This window comes from Podarcis raffonei, chromosome 1, assembly GCF_027172205.1.
Source record: "Podarcis raffonei isolate rPodRaf1 chromosome 1, rPodRaf1.pri, whole genome shotgun sequence".
Lineage (NCBI taxonomy): Eukaryota > Metazoa > Chordata > Lepidosauria > Squamata > Lacertidae > Podarcis > Podarcis raffonei.
This window is the reverse complement of record NC_070602.1, coordinates 105,374,309-105,394,170: the sequence shown is the minus strand read 5'-3', so window position 1 is coordinate 105,394,170 and position 19,862 is coordinate 105,374,309. Positions and strand designations below refer to the sequence as shown.

At 42.2% G+C, this 19,862-nt stretch overlaps 1 protein-coding gene and 1 long non-coding RNA gene across 2 annotated transcripts in view; one reads left to right on the top strand and one right to left on the bottom strand.

Annotated features, from left to right (window-relative positions):
* LOC128422843 (uncharacterized) overlaps nucleotides 1-9,565 on the bottom strand; it is a 48,850-nt gene extending 39,285 nt beyond the window's left edge. The window contains exon 1 of the long non-coding RNA XR_008332609.1: nucleotides 8,509-9,565. This is a non-coding gene — a long non-coding RNA (uncharacterized LOC128422843). The remainder of the gene's footprint in view (nucleotides 1-8,508) is intronic.
* Nucleotides 5,301-16,602, top strand: ERMN (ermin). The gene is made up of 3 exons (XM_053407398.1): nucleotides 5,301-5,889; nucleotides 6,680-6,760; nucleotides 15,198-16,602. The coding sequence occupies exons 1-3, from the start codon at nucleotides 5,646-5,648 to the stop codon at nucleotides 15,677-15,679; spliced, it is 807 nt and encodes a 268-aa protein (XP_053263373.1). The 5' UTR covers nucleotides 5,301-5,645; the 3' UTR covers nucleotides 15,680-16,602.
* Nucleotides 16,603-19,862: the final 3,260 nt, after the last annotated feature.

Sequence of the window (19,862 nt, the reverse complement as noted above, 5' to 3'; positions counted from 1 at the left end):
GCTCAGTCGGTAGAGCATGAGACTCTTAATCCCAGGGTTGTGGGATCGAACCCTACATTGGGTGAAAGATTCCTGCATTGCAGGGGGTTGGACTGGATGACCCTCGTGGCCCCTTCCAACTCTGCAATGGTATTATTCTATTATTCTGCCATACTATTATCCGGATGTAATATGGTGCAAGGCCTGATTTCCTGACCAAAACAGGCACATGGGCTGCCAAAGAGATAGGCAGTTCCTTGAATATGTGGGTCGCAGAATACGTGGGGCTTCTCCCTACTTGGCGAGAAAGGATTTCCTTCACATCATGACTGCTTTTACCGGTAAAAGCCTGGCTCATTCTGCACCTTCACAGCTCATTTGACTCTCATGAACAGCTACAGCGATAATGAGTCACCTCCTCCCAGCTCATCTTTATGACAGTGATGGCAACTCTTGATTTAAGTATGTGAGCTCAGGGACCATCAGAAGCCACCTGGGCTTTGCTCCCATTTCCCACAGCTGGAACTGAGCCAAGCAGGAAGGTTAAAATAAAAGCAAGTAAAATTAAAAAGTGTGTATATGCTTTGCCCCTAGTAGAAAGGATGCCATATAAAAAAGCAAGTTATTGTCTTATGTGGCTTTAGATGCTGGGCCAGTGAAGGAGATAGTGAAGGCTTCTCTCTATATACACATTAACCCAGCAGTTTTTTCTTTTTAAAAAATATGTTGTTTGACTATTATACAATGTATGCTTCTTAAACTTCACAGATATACAGCTGTTACATGCCACAAGTAGCCCAGACTCCCATTCACAACAAGCTTGCTCATGTGTTGCAATGAAAATAGGTACTACACACATTCATTTGCTTGTGTGAATGTACACCTGTTAATCTGCACAAAACTATTTGTGTACATAGGTTCACAGATCATATACTAATCAAATTGAGCTCATTGAAAGAAAATGTGTGATAGAAATATAATTCAACAACATTGAATATAACATGTGAGCATCCCTAGGATATAATGTGAAAGTATTGCTATACAGTGGTACCTCGGGTTACATACGCTTCAGGTTACAGACTCCGCTAACCCAGAAATAGTGCTTCAGGTTAAGAACTTTGCTTCAGGATAAGAACAGAAATCTTGCTCCGGCAGTGCGGCAGCAGCAGGAGGCCCCATTAGCTAAAGTGGTGCTTCAGGTTAAGAACAGTTTCAGGTTAAGAACAGACCTCCGGAATGAGTTAAGTACTTAACCCGAGGTACCACTGTAGCTGCATTTCATTTAATTGCACATTGTATGAAAATTGAATGCATGGTTCCTAATGTAGCCATGTAATCTGCATGCAGACTGATTCTGCTTCCAGGTCTCCTTCATTGGCAATGTACTGGTAGCAGGATATGATTATATATTAATATTTGGAGTTGTTTGATAATTAGTCTCATGGGAAGCATAAAGTAAGTGCTGCTGATTCATCTCACAATGTGTTGCATTCTCTGTACTGTTGCTTATTTAAATCTGACTCTCCACCGCCACCCAGTTTCTAAGGGCCAACTGCTTCTCGAGAAAGGCTGAACTCTCACAACGCCAGGAGAACAAGTCTTTGCAGAGTTGAAAGAACTTGAAGTTTATATTCTCCAACTCCTTATGTGTTAAGGCCACACTCTTCTAAATCTGGCATCTCACTAGATTAGCCTATTTCACCCACAAGCAGGATCAAGAATAAGTTTTTTAAAAAGGAAAAAAGGTGCACCATGCCAGATGCATATTAAGGATAAATGAGTCCATTCAGCAGAACATAGATAGTTGGCTCAAGCAAGTAAGGAATCAAGCTGAGATGAGGTGAAAATTGCCTATGGTCAGTTAGATGCAGGATAATTTCTTAATTTTAAATTGCGGAGGCAGGGGATTTACTAATCTTAGACCTCAAGACCAAGATTACTCTAACCAATAGCCATTTGCAGCCTTTCCAGATTTGATAGAAAACTTCTAGGTGACAATTCTATGCCTATGTAATTGGGAATAACCCCCACTGAACTCAGTGGGACATCTTTCCAGGTAAACATGGATTTGGTAGCAAGCAGACTACTCCTGAAGCATCAGATTAAAAACAGGGTTTCAGCTGCTGTTCAGCACCTAAAACTAGGGAAGTGCCTAGCAAAGTTGTAGAAAACAAAACCAATCTTGGGATCTTCATATCTCTGGATTCTATCTTGAAGACCAACCAAGACTGGTTGGTGGTACTGGGCCTCTAAGCACCATGTGCCATTGAGAAAGGGCATGTAGGTATGTTGCTCCCTAGCTTTGTACCGGTAATTCTGTTCCAGGGATATGAGGGTTTCTATACACATTATGTACTGTTCGTGGTTTTTGCTAAGAAGAACAATCCTCTGCACTATGGCAGCCCACAAGTTAGGAAGTTATGCTTATATGGCTCTACCATGTGCACTGGTCTAAATTAGAGAACATTCAAATGAGATCTTTTAGAAGCTGATTTATATTTTTTGTACCTCTGTAGTGTTAATGGTTGGGGTGTTGCTTTTTCTCATAAAATTATAGTCATATGAGATGATTCTAAACCAGGGGTGAATTGGATCTGACTGACAGGCCAGATCCTGGGTTCCCTTATTTCTTGATATGCTGCCTGCCCCGCTCTGAACCATCAATCAGGTGATCCATGACATCAGTGATCCATTTTTCCTTTGTAGCATGACAAGTTGAGCTACAAAGGAAAACCCAAGCCACTTCAATTCAACCTCCATTTTGGACAGTGACTAGTTGTGCTACCAGGTTCCCCCAAGAAGAATTCAGTAGTACAGCTGATTCAGCAAGCTTGAAATCACCCTTTTCTTATTTAACTTCCTTAAAGTTAAAAAGTTGTCCAAAACTGCCATGTGCTTGCAAAACAGGCCTGGAAATATCCCTGGAAATGGTGCTAAGAGATCACATAATGTTGTTGGTAAGGGCAGTACAGGGAAAAGGTGGCTTCTCACATGTGGTGTTGTGGGGGGCAGCCATATTTTTTCCCTCATGTGAGGAAAGGGTACAACAATTAGGGCCTTTTAGTTTGGAAAAAAAGGCAATCGAGCGGATAGTGGGCATGATACAGGTATATAAAATTAAGCACAGTATGGAGAAAGTGATTAGAGAGAGCTTTTCTCCCTCTCATACAGTGCCAGATTACTAAATAGGCAGAGCAGGCAGCGGCCTATGGGCCCCATGCCTTTTAGGAGACTGCAACAATGGATCAAAATAATATTGATTTGATCTTGTAAGTAAATACCACCAAGCTTTCTTAGTTCAATGTTATCCCACTAGAGCGTGCACACAAGGCACCCCACCCCACCCCAAGATTTTGACTGCTTAGGGGCCTCTGCAGGGTTTAATCCAGCACTGCTCTTATAATAGTAAGACCTAGGGCTGTCTAATGAAATTGAATGTTGGAAGGTTCAGGACAAGCAAGAGAAAGAACTTCATATAATTAAACGATGGAATTTCCTCCCACAGGATTTAATGATGGCTTTTGCCACCCTGGACTTCTTTGGGTGGAAGGGTGGGATAGAAATTTAATTAATGAAGGAAATTAAAATAAATAAAATAAAGAGGATTAGATAGTCCATGGAGGATAAAGCTATCAAATATCAGGCTATCAATTCATGTAGGGTAAGGCAACTACTCTTGATGGCTGCATTCTACCTCCAAAGTCAGAGGCCATATGACACTGGGACTCCTAAGTGGGGAGATCCATGTCCTGTTTGATAATTTTATTGAGTTTTGGCATTATTTCGTTTTCTTCATAATTGTCAGGTCTCTATAGACCAGCTTCTTTTGGGAGGAAAAGTGGGGTACAAACATAAAGCCGGACATGAAATAAACATAGGCAAATGAGATTAACTATCTTCAGATGATTATGCCATGGCTGGCATGGGGATCCTGTGGTTCCCACAAGATGAATCATATGACACAGAGATTGGTTAATAATGCCCTCACCCCTTACAACACACACACACACACACACACACACACACACACACACACACACACTTCCCTCCATGTGCAGAGTGCAGCAAGCCTTGCCTGGATAGATACAGTTTGCAGTATGCATTACTGGTCTTCACTGCCTTCATAAGAGAACAAGGGAGGCATTCATGGTGAGTTCTGACACCTCTTTCTAGAAAAATAGCACTCATTACTGTATAGGGCTGGACACAGGTGACGCTGTGGGTTAAACCACAGAGCCTAGGACTTGCTGATCAGAAGGTCGGCGGTTCGAATCCCCGCGACGGGGTGAGCTCCCGTTGCTCGGTCCCTACTCCTGCCAACCTAGCAGTTCAAAAGCACATCAAAGTGCAAGTAGATAAATAGGTACCACTCCAGTGGGAAGGTAAATGGTGTTTCCGTGCGCTGCTCTGATTCACCAGAAGTGGCTTAGTCATGCTGGCCACATGACCCGGAAGCTGTACGCCGGCTCCCTCGGCCAATAAAGCGAGATGAGCGCCGCAACCCCAGAGTCAGCCACGACTGGACCTAACGGTCAGGGGTCCCTTTACCTTACTGTATAGGGCAGTTTTTAATGTTTGATGATTTATTATGTTTTTATATCTGCTGGCAGCTGCCCAGAGTGGCTGGGTACAAAATAAAATAATAATAATAATAATAATAATAATAATTTATTACTGTGGTCATTGTGAGAATAAAAGGCTGGGCTTTGGACTGATCCAGCAGAGCTCTTCCTATGGTAAAGACAGTTGTCATTTGCCATACTGTAATGCTTGAACCAGTAAGAAAAACTGGAGCAGACAAAATTTCTTATTTAAAGTCATTGTTAAAAGATCTCTCTGCTTTGGAGCATTGGATGCCCATCCTTTTAGCATATAATTTAAATCAATTGTTTTAAAGCAATAAAAGAAAAACAACCTATGAGCTTTTGTGGGTAAGGACAGGTGAAAAATGGAAATAATTGGGTGTGGGTGTGTGATGGCAGCAGATGGAACACAGAGCTATCTGGAAGAAGGATAGCTGAAAGTGACACAATTGCATGCAATCCTACCTCCCTCACCTCCCACTTTCAACATGTTTCCAATGGACTCTTTGTCCGAACAAGAGCGGTTCAAGGTTTAAGCAGAACATTTAACCTGTTTGGGAATGTTAAGCTGGTTAACTCACAGCTAATGTTCAAGGTAGTCACTTGGTGTGGATTAAAGATTTAGAACAATCGCCACTCCTGTTACAAGGCTGGCATACAAAGGGCCATTTATGACAAGAAGGACAACAATCTCTGTTTATTACTGCCAGGCTGACATGCTGAAAGCCCCACTCCTGCATGCCAGCACAAAAAGCTTTGTTGCTTGTAGATTGTTTGTTTATGTAAATTGACATGGTGCATTTTATTATGCAACGGGGAAAGGCTCTAAGTGACAAGAAAAGTGCTGATTGGACAAGCCTCTTGGAAAGGGACCTCTGACAAAACCAAGGCAAATCCTGACATTATTCCCTGCTTGGCTGCAACACCTTCAGGAGGACGGAAAGCTTGTTGACTCTTCAATATATCTATCTATTTGGTGGGGGAGGGATAGTTGTGGATGGTTTGATTTCTGCAGCGATTCCGGGATACCAGATCATCTCTGGACACATATCCGCAAGGAACCTCTTGGATACTGCAGGAATCATGACAGAAGATGTCCAGGTTCCAACCAGCATGTCTGAATATAATCGGAACGTGCCCTCTGAAAAACCTCAGCTCCAGGTCATTGATATTATTGATCAAATTGCAAATTCTGTCGAGATATTTCCTTACGATACCGCAGAGCCTATTCCCAGTTCCCCACTTGCACAAGGAAACCGAGGGGGAGGCAAACATTTAGCAAAGAGCACACCATACGAAGTTTCAGTTGGGATAAAGGAACTTCAAGGTAAAAAACCAGCTTATGCATCCCCCCCTTTTTTTTGTCTTGGGAATGATGTGAGATGCTTTATTATATTGAGATCTTTTTATTTTTCATGAAATGTGAGAAATATAAGTGTTTTAAATGTTTTTCTTAAAGCGTTCTTTTTATTTCTGTCTGTAAGATTAGAAATCCTTTGTGTTGAATGAATAACAGTGACTGACACTTTCTGAAATTTTCTCTGACCCTCAAAAAAGGAAAAGAAAAAGAAAAAAGATCTGTCCCATTATTGATATGGATATACATTTTTTTAAAAAGCAAGTGTGGATCTAGTTCTAAACACAATCTAGCCAAAGTTAAGTGCTTTTAATTCTCCTTAATGGGAGAGATGTGAAATGAATGAGAACTAAAAGCAAGAGAGATTTAAGCATGTGCTACATTCTCTCTTTGAAATTGATGCAGTTTCAAGTAGCTTAACTTTGGCTGGATTGTGTGCAACTTTCACTGATTTTCTAATTTTAATTGGGTTTTAATTTCTATCAATTGAATTTGCTTCTAAGTGTTTGCTGTACCTCCCTAAAAAGAAAAATGGAGGGGAAGGCATTACATTCCATTTCACTGGAAGTCTGTCCATTGATTGCTGTGGCACATATTTTCTGCTGCAAGTGGCTCTAGATCAAAATCTAATGGGAAAAGATCACTCCAGGCAGAAAGGTTTAAGCTGCACTATATGGCTGAAGAGATTAGTAATTGCCGCTGTAATCACTAAACACTTTGTAGGAGATGTCAATTTTACGCTGTCTTGTATCTTCTAAAGGAGAGCCAGAGGGAAACAAGGAGAGAGAAACTGACATCTTTTCCCAGGAGACAAGAAGCTGGGAAGAAGAATCCAGAGAAGGTGAGGAGTAGAGCTGCCTTGCTTTTTTAAAAAGTAGGAAGAAAGCCACAGATTTTGTTAACGGTCTAACCAAGATCCAATTTAATTTAATGAGGCACTTAAGCACATGCACAAGTCTCTCTCACGGAAATCAGTTGAGGCTAATTCAGTCTAGGGATAAGAGCTCAACTCAATATGAGTTTATACTAAAACTGGTGGCTATTTCTTCAGGGTCGACAGCCAACTTTGCATACAGGATTAAATCCCAGTGAAGGATGTCAGTGATACTTGCAGGTAGAAGATGCATGGATGAAAGACTACAGCTAAATTTGTGCCCCACAACAGGGGTGATTTGTCTTTCCCTCCCCACTCCCCCATTTATTCATTCTTGCTCACAAATAGTATGCACCTGCTCTCTTTATCTACCCATCTCTCTAAAAATCATGGTTTGGACTCCAATAATAGACTCCATTAGGAAAGGCAGAGTAATTAGGACCAAGTTAGATCATACTCCTATGTACATTTACTTATATGCAAGTCCCATTGTGCTTCCGATTTTAGTCTAGGGGAAATAGGATAGTAATTTTACAGCTGTCTTGGCTTCAGAAAGGTGGTGGTGGTATAATCTACACATTTATCAGAACTGACCTTGTCAGTCTTAAAACCTCAGTATTTTGGAGAGCTCAGCTCATGAAGAATTGCTCTTCCCGCCAACACATATCTGCATTCACGCTGCATTGTACAAGCACACAATAAAACCTATTAAGTAAAATTTGACACCTTCCCCTCCCCAACTCCCATGCACAAGCACTTTATCTCTAAATTGCAGACAGCATTTTTACTACCTATCCAATTCAACCTAATTAATACTTAAGATACCACAGGCAGAAGTTGAATGGAGAATTTTGTCGCAACATTAAAGCACCAATTAAGCCAGAGAGGAGTTGAATACGACAAGTGTGCGACACCCGTATAAATGATCATGTAGCCTGCCTATCTTCGGGTAATGCAAAGAGACTATATGCAATGTGGTGCTTGGTCAATCCATATGGCTACTTGCTTAGCCAAGTAGCCATGCACACAACTGGGTGCACTTGCTGCACAATAAAGAACAAATACTACACATAACGATAGGTGGGTTAGTCTCTTCAAGGCAGCCCAGTGTGACTCAGGTCTCATAAACATGTCTTTAAAAGAGGGTTAGACCAATTCATGGTGTGTGTGGGGGGGCTGTCAATAGCTACTAGGGTTGTGAGTGGCCCAGTCCAGCAGGACTTTTCTTATGTTTAGGTCAGAACCTTTAAAGGAGCAGCCAGCAAACTGGCAGAGAAGGCAGGACCATGAGCAGGGCATGACACGTCCTGTTTTTTGGGCGTAAAAATGGCATCGGGGGAATTTTGGTGAATCGGGGAAAACCGGGATGTATGGCAACACGATGGAAATAGCAGTGGAAGCAGCTCCAAATTTTGCTCAACAACTTTGCGGATGCCAGGATATTTTTTTTAAAATAAAATATGGCAATCTGAGATAGCTGTTTTTAACTTTTAGATTTTGTTTAATTTAAAAAAAATGGTTTATTATTATTTCCTGCTCCGCACCCCTTTGGGAGTAAGGGTAGGATAAATAAATAAAAATATTCTGTTGCAACGGCTGGAAATAAGATTTGACTACCAGACCAGGCAGCTTGTTATAGTTTTGTTGCTGAGCAACAATGTGCAGAGCTCAATGGAGTGAGAAGCCAGCCATCCAAAAGTCTGAGATGTACTTACCTGGAGACAGAGACAGCATCCAAAGTCTGGTCCAGTCCTAGGGTTGGGTGAACAGCAATCTATGTGATCAGACAGTCCAGGAGTCAGGGAATCCAATGATCAGGGGGTCCAGGGTCAAAACAACCAGGAAGCAGCAAGGTAGGGCCAAGAACTCCAAGTGTTGTTACCGGTATCTGACTGCTTCTGGAAGCTCTGCTTTAAGAAGCCTGAAGCCAGCTGTTTCTCATCAGCACATTCTCCTCTGTGTCCTTGAAGGCTGATCAGTTGCAGGTGGAGTCATTCCGCTTTCTCCCCCTTCAGGCTGTTGTTCAGCAGGCAAAGCTGACTCCTGGCCCATGACACATCTTCTACTTGTAGAATGGGGGAGGGTGCCATCTTGTCCTTTGTCTCAGAAAGCAAAATGGCTTTGGCTAGCCCTGTTAAGGGACTATACTGCAATAAACAAAGTCTGAATCTGGGGTAACCAGTAGTCTCCTATTTAAGGTAATGTTCAGGCACAGTGAATTAACTGTGTCCTGTTTAAACACAGCCCCACATTCAGATAATGTTCTCCCTTTTCTTCCCTTAGATTAGGGGGAAATCCCTGCAGCAGACCTGTGTTTAGGTCTCTGCTTAAGGAACCCTATTATCTTCCAGTCTAATAATCCTGTTATATTACAAACACCTGTGTGGAGGCTGAATGGTCAATGTTTCATGGACAACCCAAGTTCTGCTCTTGCTTAGTTTTTGCAGTTTCTAGAACGTTATATATAGTCTCAGTCACTGATGATCCTTGGATTGTGTGGTGCCATAGCTTGCTGTGGAGATGAGGGAATGTAAAAAACAACAAACCAAATAAACAAAAATCTGGACCCTACTGTGGCCTTAGAAATTATAATTAAGGTAATAACTTCACTTGCAGTAGAGTGTGGCACTTCCCACCTGTGGCAACTGCTAATAATGGAAACTGCAGCCTAGCCTCTTGCAATATCTTCCAACTTGCTGCGATGATGCAGCTGCTTTTGCATGTGTGAAGCTGGACACAGCAGCAACTGCAGCATGTTGCAAAGTGAGTGACCAAAATTTCATGCATAGGGACAAGATATATACACTCTACATGGTTAAATGGTCTTCTATGATACATAACCTTTATGGCTGGTTTGAAATCATTCATGCAAGTGGTCTGACTGCCCATGAGCTTCCACTTAATGAGCAAACACCATCGCTGTCAACAAACAAGGGACGACAGGCTTCTAAACATATATATGATGGATTGAATCCCATGGAGTGTGATGCACATTTGGTTTCCTTTATCTGGGGCTTTGGGCATGGATACCAATCCTATTTGCTTTTCTGCACACAGCTTCTAAAAGATGGTCGGTATGGTCAGCTTGGGCAGTGATGATGATCACTGGTAGGGACTGAAACTGAATTCTACATTCCAACCAAAGTTGCATCGTTTGGTAGGCAGGCGCATACAGACCTGTGTGAAGGAATTGTCTGATTCAGGTTATTCTCTCGATTGTTAATCAGAATTCAGCTGTGATCTTCTGGAAAATCCCACATGAAGTTGTTAACTATGCAGAGAAATTTAAACAGAGTGAGGTACATACTTGTATTGAACTGGTGTGCATTATCTTCTATTTGAGGATACTCCCTGCGCCCCTCAGTTTCCTTAGCATAGGCACAGCTCTGTTAAGAAAGTTTATATTTCAGAAGGAGGCAAATGTTTAGACAGTTCATGCCTATGTATATAAGGCACATTTGCCATTTACCTTTCTCTTGACTTTAGATTCCCTGGTGGCAGTTTGTGTAACAATTTAAGCAAGGATAGCAAAAACCACTCTGCTCATCTTTTATAGACCAATGTCTTATATGAGGGACGAAAGGTCAACAAGGGCCGTAGTTAGAAACACAAAATGGAAGTAAGATAATATTTAACCAGAACCACCAGGACCTTTGCTTTCCCGTGTTTTTGTGCACAGCGTTAAGGATCCCAATTCTGGCAAAGTTGGGGGGAAAATGGTGCTTTTGCAATATGTGTTCACACTTAACACCAGTCTCAGAAATGGCACACTATTAGTGTTTGTCTGCATTCCCAAGGTGACATATGAAGGCAGGAAGGGTACCTAGCCCTGGAGATGGCATCATCAGTGCCTCTTTTTATGGGAAGAGCGAGGTAAGCACCTGAGTGACTTGCCTGATCAAGATTCTCATGAAGCCTGCAGATATGTTGTTGTTGTTTAGTCGTTTAGTCGTGTCCGACTCTTCGTGACCCCATGGACCAGAGAACGCCAGGCACCTCTGTCCTCCACTGCCTCCCACAGTTTGGTCAAACTCATGCTGGTAACCTCGAAAACACTATCCAACCATCTCGTCCTCTGTCGCCCCCTTCTCCTTGTGCCCTCCATCTTTCCCAACATCAGGGTCTTCTCCAGGGAGTCTTCTCTTCTCATGAGGTGGCCAAAGTACTGGAGCCTCAGCTTCACAATCTGTCCTTCCAGTGAGCACTCAGGGCTGATTTCCTTAAGAATGGAGAGGTTTGATCTTCTTGCAGTCCATGGGACTCTCAAGAGTCTCCTCCAGCACCATAATTCAAAAGCATCAATTCTTCGGCGATCAGCCTTCTTTATGGGCCTGCAGATATAGGCAGCCTCTTTGCTTGTGATATTTCTAGAGATCTGAAACAACACACTTTAGAACCCTAGAATTGTAGAGTTGGAAGGGACCCTGAGGACCATCTAGTGCAACCCCCTGCAGATGGTTCAAAAATACTTTTTAAAAACCAGTGGGCATGAACCAATTGTTTAAAATCTACTTGGAAACTCCAATAGCTGCCTGTTTGAATGCAACACTTGCAGAGTTCTTCTTTATTACAAGTTCTACAGAGAAACTATCTGCAGATCACATTCCTTGTCCGTGTTGAGTTCTAGCTAATATGAGTAACAGTGCAATGGTATGCATGGCTGCATGCAAACCATACGCTTAAAACATATCTAAATCACACAGCTTCCCCCAATAAATTTTGAGAGCTGTAGTTTGTAAAGGGTGCTAGGAATTGTAGCTCTGTGAGGGCTAAATTACAGAATACCAGGATGCTTTTGGGGGGGGGAGCCATGTTCTTTAAAATATATGGTTGTGTACACAGTCTACTCAGAAGTAACTTTTATGTTTTTTGGTTCATTGGCACCTACTCCCAGGTAAGAGTGTATAGGGCTGAAGTCTAAAAATACCATGAGGAGTTTCTGCCCCGACCCATACAGCTCTTCTTCATCCAGAGAATAATCTGGCAAATTTTGCTAACATCATTTTTTATGTGGCTCTCTATGTGTTGCGACATTCCTGCTAGTCATACAGCTCAGCCCTGCACATGTTTATGTGGCTATAGGTCCCATTAAGTTCAGTGAGACTTGCTCCCTAAGAAGTGTGCATAGGATTGTATAGTCCCACAACTGAAACCACATTGGGTACTCCTATTAATTTAAATAGATGCCTGCCCTATTTGAAAATTACAAGTGAAACAGGGGATGGTACTGAATTACCATGTCTCTCCCAAAGTGGGTTATGGTTCCTTCCACCTTTAAATATTTTCTCCAGAAGTATCACGAAGCTGCATGTATGCCTATGTTCTGGTGACTATTTTAGGAAGGGCTTTTGATATCCCTTCTCACCTTGAACATCCATGCAGGAAGCTTGTAGAAATGTGACCCAATAGTTCAGGTTGAATCAAGTTTGATAAGAGAAGGCTTTTTTGCTTTTATAGCTTTATGCCTGCTAAGTGTGCGATTTCACAATCTTGACAACGCATTAACACAGGTTATTTGGATTTTGCATAACAACTGTTGGCAAGTCATTCCATACATTTAGATCCACTTTAATTACATGTCAAAAGCCATCAATATCCAGTGCCACGCAGAGGGGCACAAAGTGATGCTATTTTATCAGCGTGCGCATCCTCCGCAGAGCTTACAGAAGTGTACTGAACTTTTATGACTTTGGCAAAATACTGCAAATCTTGAAAGACGCTACAATAGAAGGCCTAGCATAGTTATCTTCAATATGGCATTCCTTTAACCACAGCCAGATGTTAGTGTTTTCTCATTCAGACTGGACTCTTGGGTAGGGATGGGGAACCTGTGGCCTTCCAGATGTTCTTGGACCACAACTCCCATCATTCCTGACCATTAGCCATGTTGGCTGGGGCTGATGGGAGTTAGAGTCCAACAACATTGGGATGGTCACAGATTCCCTGGTCCTGCTGTAGACAATTGAATGGGACACTATGTCTTTCTCTGGCTATCCTACCATTGAGCTATCTAGTAAGCCACACTGCACTTCAGTGGGGTGCACACACACACTTTTCAAGTAGTTGGAAACAAGAGGTAGAAATGACTGTCACCTGCATGCTGATGTTGCTGTGACTCAAACCTCTAGATGACTTTCCCCAGCAGGCACCCCATAGTCTACTGGCCAGAGGGCGGAAAATAAGCTTCTCAGTACCACCTTCTGAGGCCGATTCTCCAGGAAGTATTGAAGCCACTGTAACACTACTAGGCCCAACCAAGAGTTGGATAGTCTGCTGCTTATTCAGTATGTTTGCCCAGTTAGATATCAGGATAGAGTGACCATGTGTCCTACTTACAGAGGACAGTCCTGGGTTTGAAGGGCTGCGTGGTTTAAATCTCATTTCAAGGTTAAGAACCATAAGAAGCGAGAGCATTTGCCATCTGGTGGTCCAGTTACCACCAGAACAGGAGACTGAGCAGGCAAGACAGGTCACGTCATCACAGTCTTTCCCACTGTGTAAGGTGCTTCTGTTTTGATTATAGTAATTTCTAAATGTGCACCTGAACAAATAAATTAGCATAAGCCTATTTCATACAAATCCATATCATCTTTTGCCCTTTTATTGGGTAGAGGGTGCATTTCTATTTGTTGGGAATGCATAGGTGGTCAGTCTATATCAGGTATTTTGCTGAGTAAGCCAGTATCAAACTAGGCTGCTCTCCTATGGTACCACCTCCTGACTCGTCAAAAAGATACCAGACTCCACCTGTTGACCTCTCAGAATCCCCCTACTGACCAGATATTGTCTGAAAAATTCCAGGCATATTACCCTAATAAGAAGGTTGAGAAAAGTGGCTGTTTGCAGACAATTAGTTGCGCTTTGAGTCAAGAAAATATAGCAATCTGTGCCACGTTTAGTAAATATCTGTTTCAAGGCTTGTCAGGAGTGCTCTGATGGTGTTTCCTGCTTGGCAGGGGGTTGGACTCGATGGCCCTTGTGGTCTCTTCCAACTCTATGATTCTATGATTCTAAGCACTGTATGTTACACCTCAGTTATCTTGCTAATTTGTTTGTGTGTGGTGGTGGTGGAATGGGAAAATTAGATGGTTATAAATTTTTGCAAATGATGATAAGACCATCTGCTCCGGGGACAGTTCCTATGTCTTTTTATCCATTTCTGGTAAACCCCTGCCCTTCCTGTGTCCCTCTTTCCCTTTTATGGATGCCTCACTAACAATTTGTTAGTGCAAGCATATTGCTAGAGAGCTCATGCTTCAGGATTCAAGTCGTTCCACTGGGGCTCCTTAGAAGTAGTGTTGAAAAATAGGGTGGTAAGGATGGTGGAGAAGAGTGTATGGGGTCTCTAGTCCATTTGCTTATAAACTCCCATCAGCCCCAGCCAAGCATGATCAGGAATGATGGGAGATGTAGTGAAGCAGGTCCCCCAGCCCTTGTGTATAGGAATGTAGGCACTGTTACTTTATATATTTCAGAAAATGTGTGAAAAACAGAAGGGGGAACAACATTCCCCACTCCTATGAACGTTTAGATTGATCTGTAGGGCACTGGTAGACTCTTCAGTTTGCTGTTGTTGTATGTGGACCATGGTGATACAATCTCATTATTCTATAGTACAATATTGTTGTTGTTGTTGCTTTTTTGTGATAGTACTCACTGGTCCAAAGTACCATCACCTCTTTTTTTTGCTGCCTGTTGCAGCCATTTTGTACTGGCACCCACTAAATTTTTTTAATCAAAATATGCACACTGGTACTTCAGTTTTACAGGGACGCGGGTGGCACTGTGGGTAAAACGTCAGCGCCTAGGACTTGCCAATCGCATGGTCGGCGGTTCGAATCCCCGTGGCGGGGTGCGCTCCCGTCGTTCGGTCCCAGCGCCTGCCAACCTAGCAGTTCGAAAGCACCCCCGGGTTCAAGTAGATAAATAGGGACCGCTTACCAGCGGGAAGGTAAACGGCGTTTCCGTGTGCTGCGCTGGCTCGCTAGATGCAGCTTGTCACGCTGGCCACGTGACCCGGAAGTGTCTGCGGACAGCGCTGGCTCCCAGCCTCTAGAGTGAGATGAGCGCACAACCCTAGAGTCTGTCAAGACTGGCCCGTACGGGCAGGGGTACCTTTACCTTTACCTTTTTACTTCAGTTTTTACAAAGACAAAATCTCTTCTGATTCTGCTTCCACATATATTATCTCAGTATTCCTCACGCCAAGCCTGTCAGTATTATTAGTCTTAAATAGCAGGTAGGTTGTAAGTAGGGCTGAGAGACAGTGGATGCCCATGGGCCACCTACTGAGGTAACGGCAAACTTTAAACAAGGGATTTCCCAGGTTTGCATCTCAGCCTCCTTGCCACCATACTTTTACCCTAGCTCTACTGCACTGTAACCCCACTGTTATTTGTTACAGGCTTTTGTGAGGAGAAGCATCCTGTGAGCACTATAGACCATAAAGTAGCTAAGATGGAAGAAAGAAAGATGGAGGAACCCCAGATTGAAGAAGTCTACAGCACTAATGAGGTGGTGGTGGAGGAGGAACAGGAAGAGGCAGAGCTGAGTGAACCCAAGGAGCCAATGAAAGAGGAAACGCAACTAGAAGAAAATGAAACCATGGCAGAGGAAGTTTTCGATGGCACTGAAGAAATAATGCAGAAGGAAAGCAATGAGGATAAACATAAAAAGAGGCTGGAGAGCGGCAGCAAGGATTTCCTTTCTGCCAGTGCCAGCTGTAACTCTCAGACTGAGAAACCTGCTGAGCAGCCAAGCTTGGTGAAGAAAAATGATATCTCCAGGCACAGTTATTCTCGATACAATACAATATCTTACCGGAAGATCCGGAAAGGAAACACTAAACAGAGAATTGATGAATTTGAGTCCATGATGCATTCATAAAACTGAGGCAGAGGATTTGATGGGCATGCTGTGATTCTCCTCCCCTCCCCAATGCCAGACATTTATCCACCTGTAATATCAAGTTATCAAAATATATTTTGCAGCTTCAATCCAACCTAAGCTTACCTGTAATCTAAGGCTACAACCCTATGCACCCTTTCTGTTTGGGAACAAGCCCTATTGATCACATTTACTTCCAGATAGATATGCATAGGATGGGACTGCATGGCTGCAGGTTTATGCATTGTTATCTGGGAGTACTGTCTGTTGGACTGTTAGGGGACTTGCTTCTGAGTACATAGCATGTGGATACGCTTGGGCTGGAAGTCTCATTGAAACTAACAGAACAAGTTAGTCATGACTAACTTCACTCCTACTGCTTTTGGTGGGACTGATGCATGTCTGCTCAAAAGTAAGTCCCATTGAGTTCAACTGGACTTAATCCCGCAAGTGTGTCTAGGATTGCAGTCATAAATTACAACTAACTTTCATTGGATTGGGGCTGGTATGTGCAATTTGTCTGCACCTCAGAAATGTAACCACAACAATACATGTACTAACTTAAATCAGCAGTGTAATAACTTTAACATAGCTCAATCGAAAAAGGTATTTTAGAGATAGTTTCCCATCCCCCCTATCCATTTTTTGGTACTGAAATGGAAGAAACAGCTAGGGGACGCCAACCTTTGGCAGCCAGCAGGCACATTTTGAACACTGAAAGAGTGTTGCGGGCACCAGTCATAAAATGGCTGCCATGGGGTCATGGCATAACACAAAACTGCTGCTATGAGGGCATGTCTTCCACATCTAAAAGAGAATAAAACAGACAGGACCACAAAATGGTGTGAGCTTCTCCTCACAGCTGTGGGGTGGGGAAGGCACATCAGCCACTGTCACAGAGAGAAGCTCTTGGCATTTCTCCTCAGTTCTGAAGATGGGTGTCAAATCCTGGCATCCAGTGAAATGTGGAAACATGTTTAAGAGGGTGTGTTCAATGTGAGCCAGTGCAAACAGGAACTGAGCAGGGAGAAGAAACATTTTTGAGGGGATATTTATTAAGACGTTTTTGTGGGTGCCATAGGACACACTGCCACAACATGGGCATAACATTGGTGACCTTTTACATAGTCCTAGACTAATTTGTAATCTCTTTAAAGCACACACACAGAATAATCAAGATGTTTCTCCATTCTGGTGATTTCCTGACAGATAGAGTAGACTTGAAGATACCGTTACAAGAATAAAATTATAACTCATTGCAATTGCTATGATCTCTGTTTTTAAAGGGTTTTGTGAGCATGAACTACACCACCTTTGAAACCCACTTCCTGTCTGTTTTCCTATCCTATCATTCTGTGTTGAGAGAAAATAACTGCATACATTTGCACCAGCTAGTTGTATTAGTCTTACATTATGGGCATTGACAAAATGAGTCCAGGAGCTACTTTAAAACTAAGGTGGCAATACTTTTCACATTTTCTTGGGAGAAAACCCCACTGAACATGGTGAATCCTCTGGAGAGCTTTGGTAGCCGGTGTTGGAACTGTTAGCAACATATGCATTGTTAATAAAAAGGCTGAAACACTGTTTTACATTTCAAAAACTTGAAATCCAGACTAGAACCAGATTTACTCATCTCACAAATAAATAACTGTATGTCCACAATTCTCACAAAACTAGTTCTCACAATTTTGTTTGTCAAATATTGTTCCATCACATTCCAGTCAGCAACTGAGAACATCAACACTGCGTACTAGTATCAATTAATATACAGACTGAATGTTAACATCATGTTTGTAAATGACTACAGTATTAAAATATATGTACTTCAGTTGTTAACATTCTTTGGTTGATATATTGTTATAACTTTTTTTAAAAAAACCACATTGGGTATAAACTCTGTGTGTGTGTGTGTGTGTGTGTGTTTGTGTTTGAGTGAGAGATTGTGCGATGCAAAATGAGAATAGGTTTGCCTTCCTTTTTCTTCCTCCTCCAATCTGTATATTTTAGCTAGTATAATGAAAGGCAACTGAAAACCCTTTAAAATCCCATTGAAGTTCATTTCCAACCAGTAAAACAGGGAGAAAATTTGCATATCCAAATTGTTGCAGATGATACTGTTTAATGAACCAGCTCTTGTTAGTGCAGATAGCAACTTTTCCAGTAGCAACAGAGTTCCTCAATAAGAAGGGGGAAATTAATAGAATTGGCACAAATAAAAGGGCTTTCATGTTTAACAGATGGCCTGAATAAAAAGAAAGAAAGAGTCCATTCCTGAGAAATGTTAAGTGGGGGAACTAACCTTAAGGGAAGCACCTCAGGTGAATAAACAGGCTGAGGTGAAATTAGAGGCTATTATAATGCTTTTGAAGACAGTTCCTCGATTTCAAATGCTTTGAGAAACCCAGAATTATGATACTTTTCGTTTCCACATTCATCTTCTGAAACAGATTCTCTTATCAGATTCACACGACCATTCTGACAGGGAGGTAGCCATTGCGAGGTGACTTTTTGGTGAGGTGACCAAGAACAGGAATTAAAATGTTCTGCGTGGGTGGTTTTATGGCAAGTCTGGGGAGCGCCAAGCAAGGAATCGAACCTGAGAGCAACAGGCATTTTTAACATCATCGTTAAGAATTGCATGGTTCAAATAAAGTTCCTTGTTAAATACTTGAGTTTCCTGTTCATTACTTTTCAGATATATAAAATCAGTGACCATTGGTATGATTCAACATGGTGAAATGGTGACATTCTGGTAGCTGGATGAGGGCCAACCAACAAACTAAGGCTGAATCTTGCCATGACTAGACATTTTCAATGAGTGGTTATGTGGTCTGAGAATTAGGGAGAGAGGTACGCTCTTTCTGAGGGAAGAGGTATGTAGTTCGGAGGCATTCCTACATTCACTTCTTTCATTGGACACCCAGGTGACCTCAGTGGCAAGGAGCACCCATTATCAATTTCAGTTGGTATGCCAGCTACGCCCTTTCCCGGACAGGGATGTATTGGCTATTATGAGTCATGTGATGGTAACATCTCAACTGGACTACTGTAACACGCTCTCTGTTGAGCTTCCCTTGAAACTGGTACAGAAACTGCAGCTAGTGCAGAACACCGTGGCCAAGTTGTGGAGTGGAGAGCCAAGATGCAAACATATTTATAGCTGTGCTTGAGAGAATCGCACTGGTTGCAGAATAGTTACTAGTCAAAAGTTTTGTGAATCACTGCCTGTCCCTATATTAGACCTGTAAGTTCAGGGGTTTTTATTCATGGCACCGCACTTTAAAGAATATCACAGGACAGTGACCTGAAAACAAGGAATTTTCTGCTGCTGCTGCTCTTTGGAGAATGTCCTTCCCTCTTCCATACAAGAAGCAGCATCAACTATTTGCTTCATATGCCTTGCAAAAAAATGTATTGTGTGCAGGCTTTCCTTGATCATAAGATTGGGCCCTGTACCACCGGATCACTGTTTTTATATGATTTCTCCGGCTTTATGCTGATTCATACTATTGTGCACAGCTTAAAAATAACAATTATATTAAGGGCTTTATACTTTTAATTTTTTTTAAAAAACGTGCAAAATATTAATGGTAGATCATCTGGAGTTCTCTGGACTGCCCCTTTCTAATATTAAAATTAAATATTCAAAATTTAATTAGGGAAAAAGCCACTGGGAACTGAAATCAGGAGCAGAGGAAGGGTAAGGGCAGTGGTGGTGCTTAACCCCTTTCCCTTCCAGATTTTCCTTGCAGTCACTTCTCCCTTCTGTAAAAAAAGAAAGGGGTATTGGGCAGGGAAGCCTGGGTTGCAGTGAAATCTGCGAGGGTCTGGAACTGGGAGCTTATGTTACTGCAGTACTAAAGAGTTCTTTGATGTTTCGCATTTCTGGCAGGATCAAATATTGTTTGAGATTTTTTGTTGTTCATTGTACAAGGCCATTCTTTATTTTCTAACTGGGAGGGGGAAAGACAGTTCTGCATTGTACAAACCAAACACTAACCTCATTGTTCCAATGGAAGTTGTTTATTTGCCCTCTGGTCTGTGTACATTCAAAGGATGTCTCCTCTTCCCGAGTTATAGTAGTATGGTTTTTGTTATGAACGCCCTCCCAGAAGATAAAAGACAAATCCTGGACATTTCATATTCAAAACCTAATTCCTTCTGGGATTGTAGTGTGAAC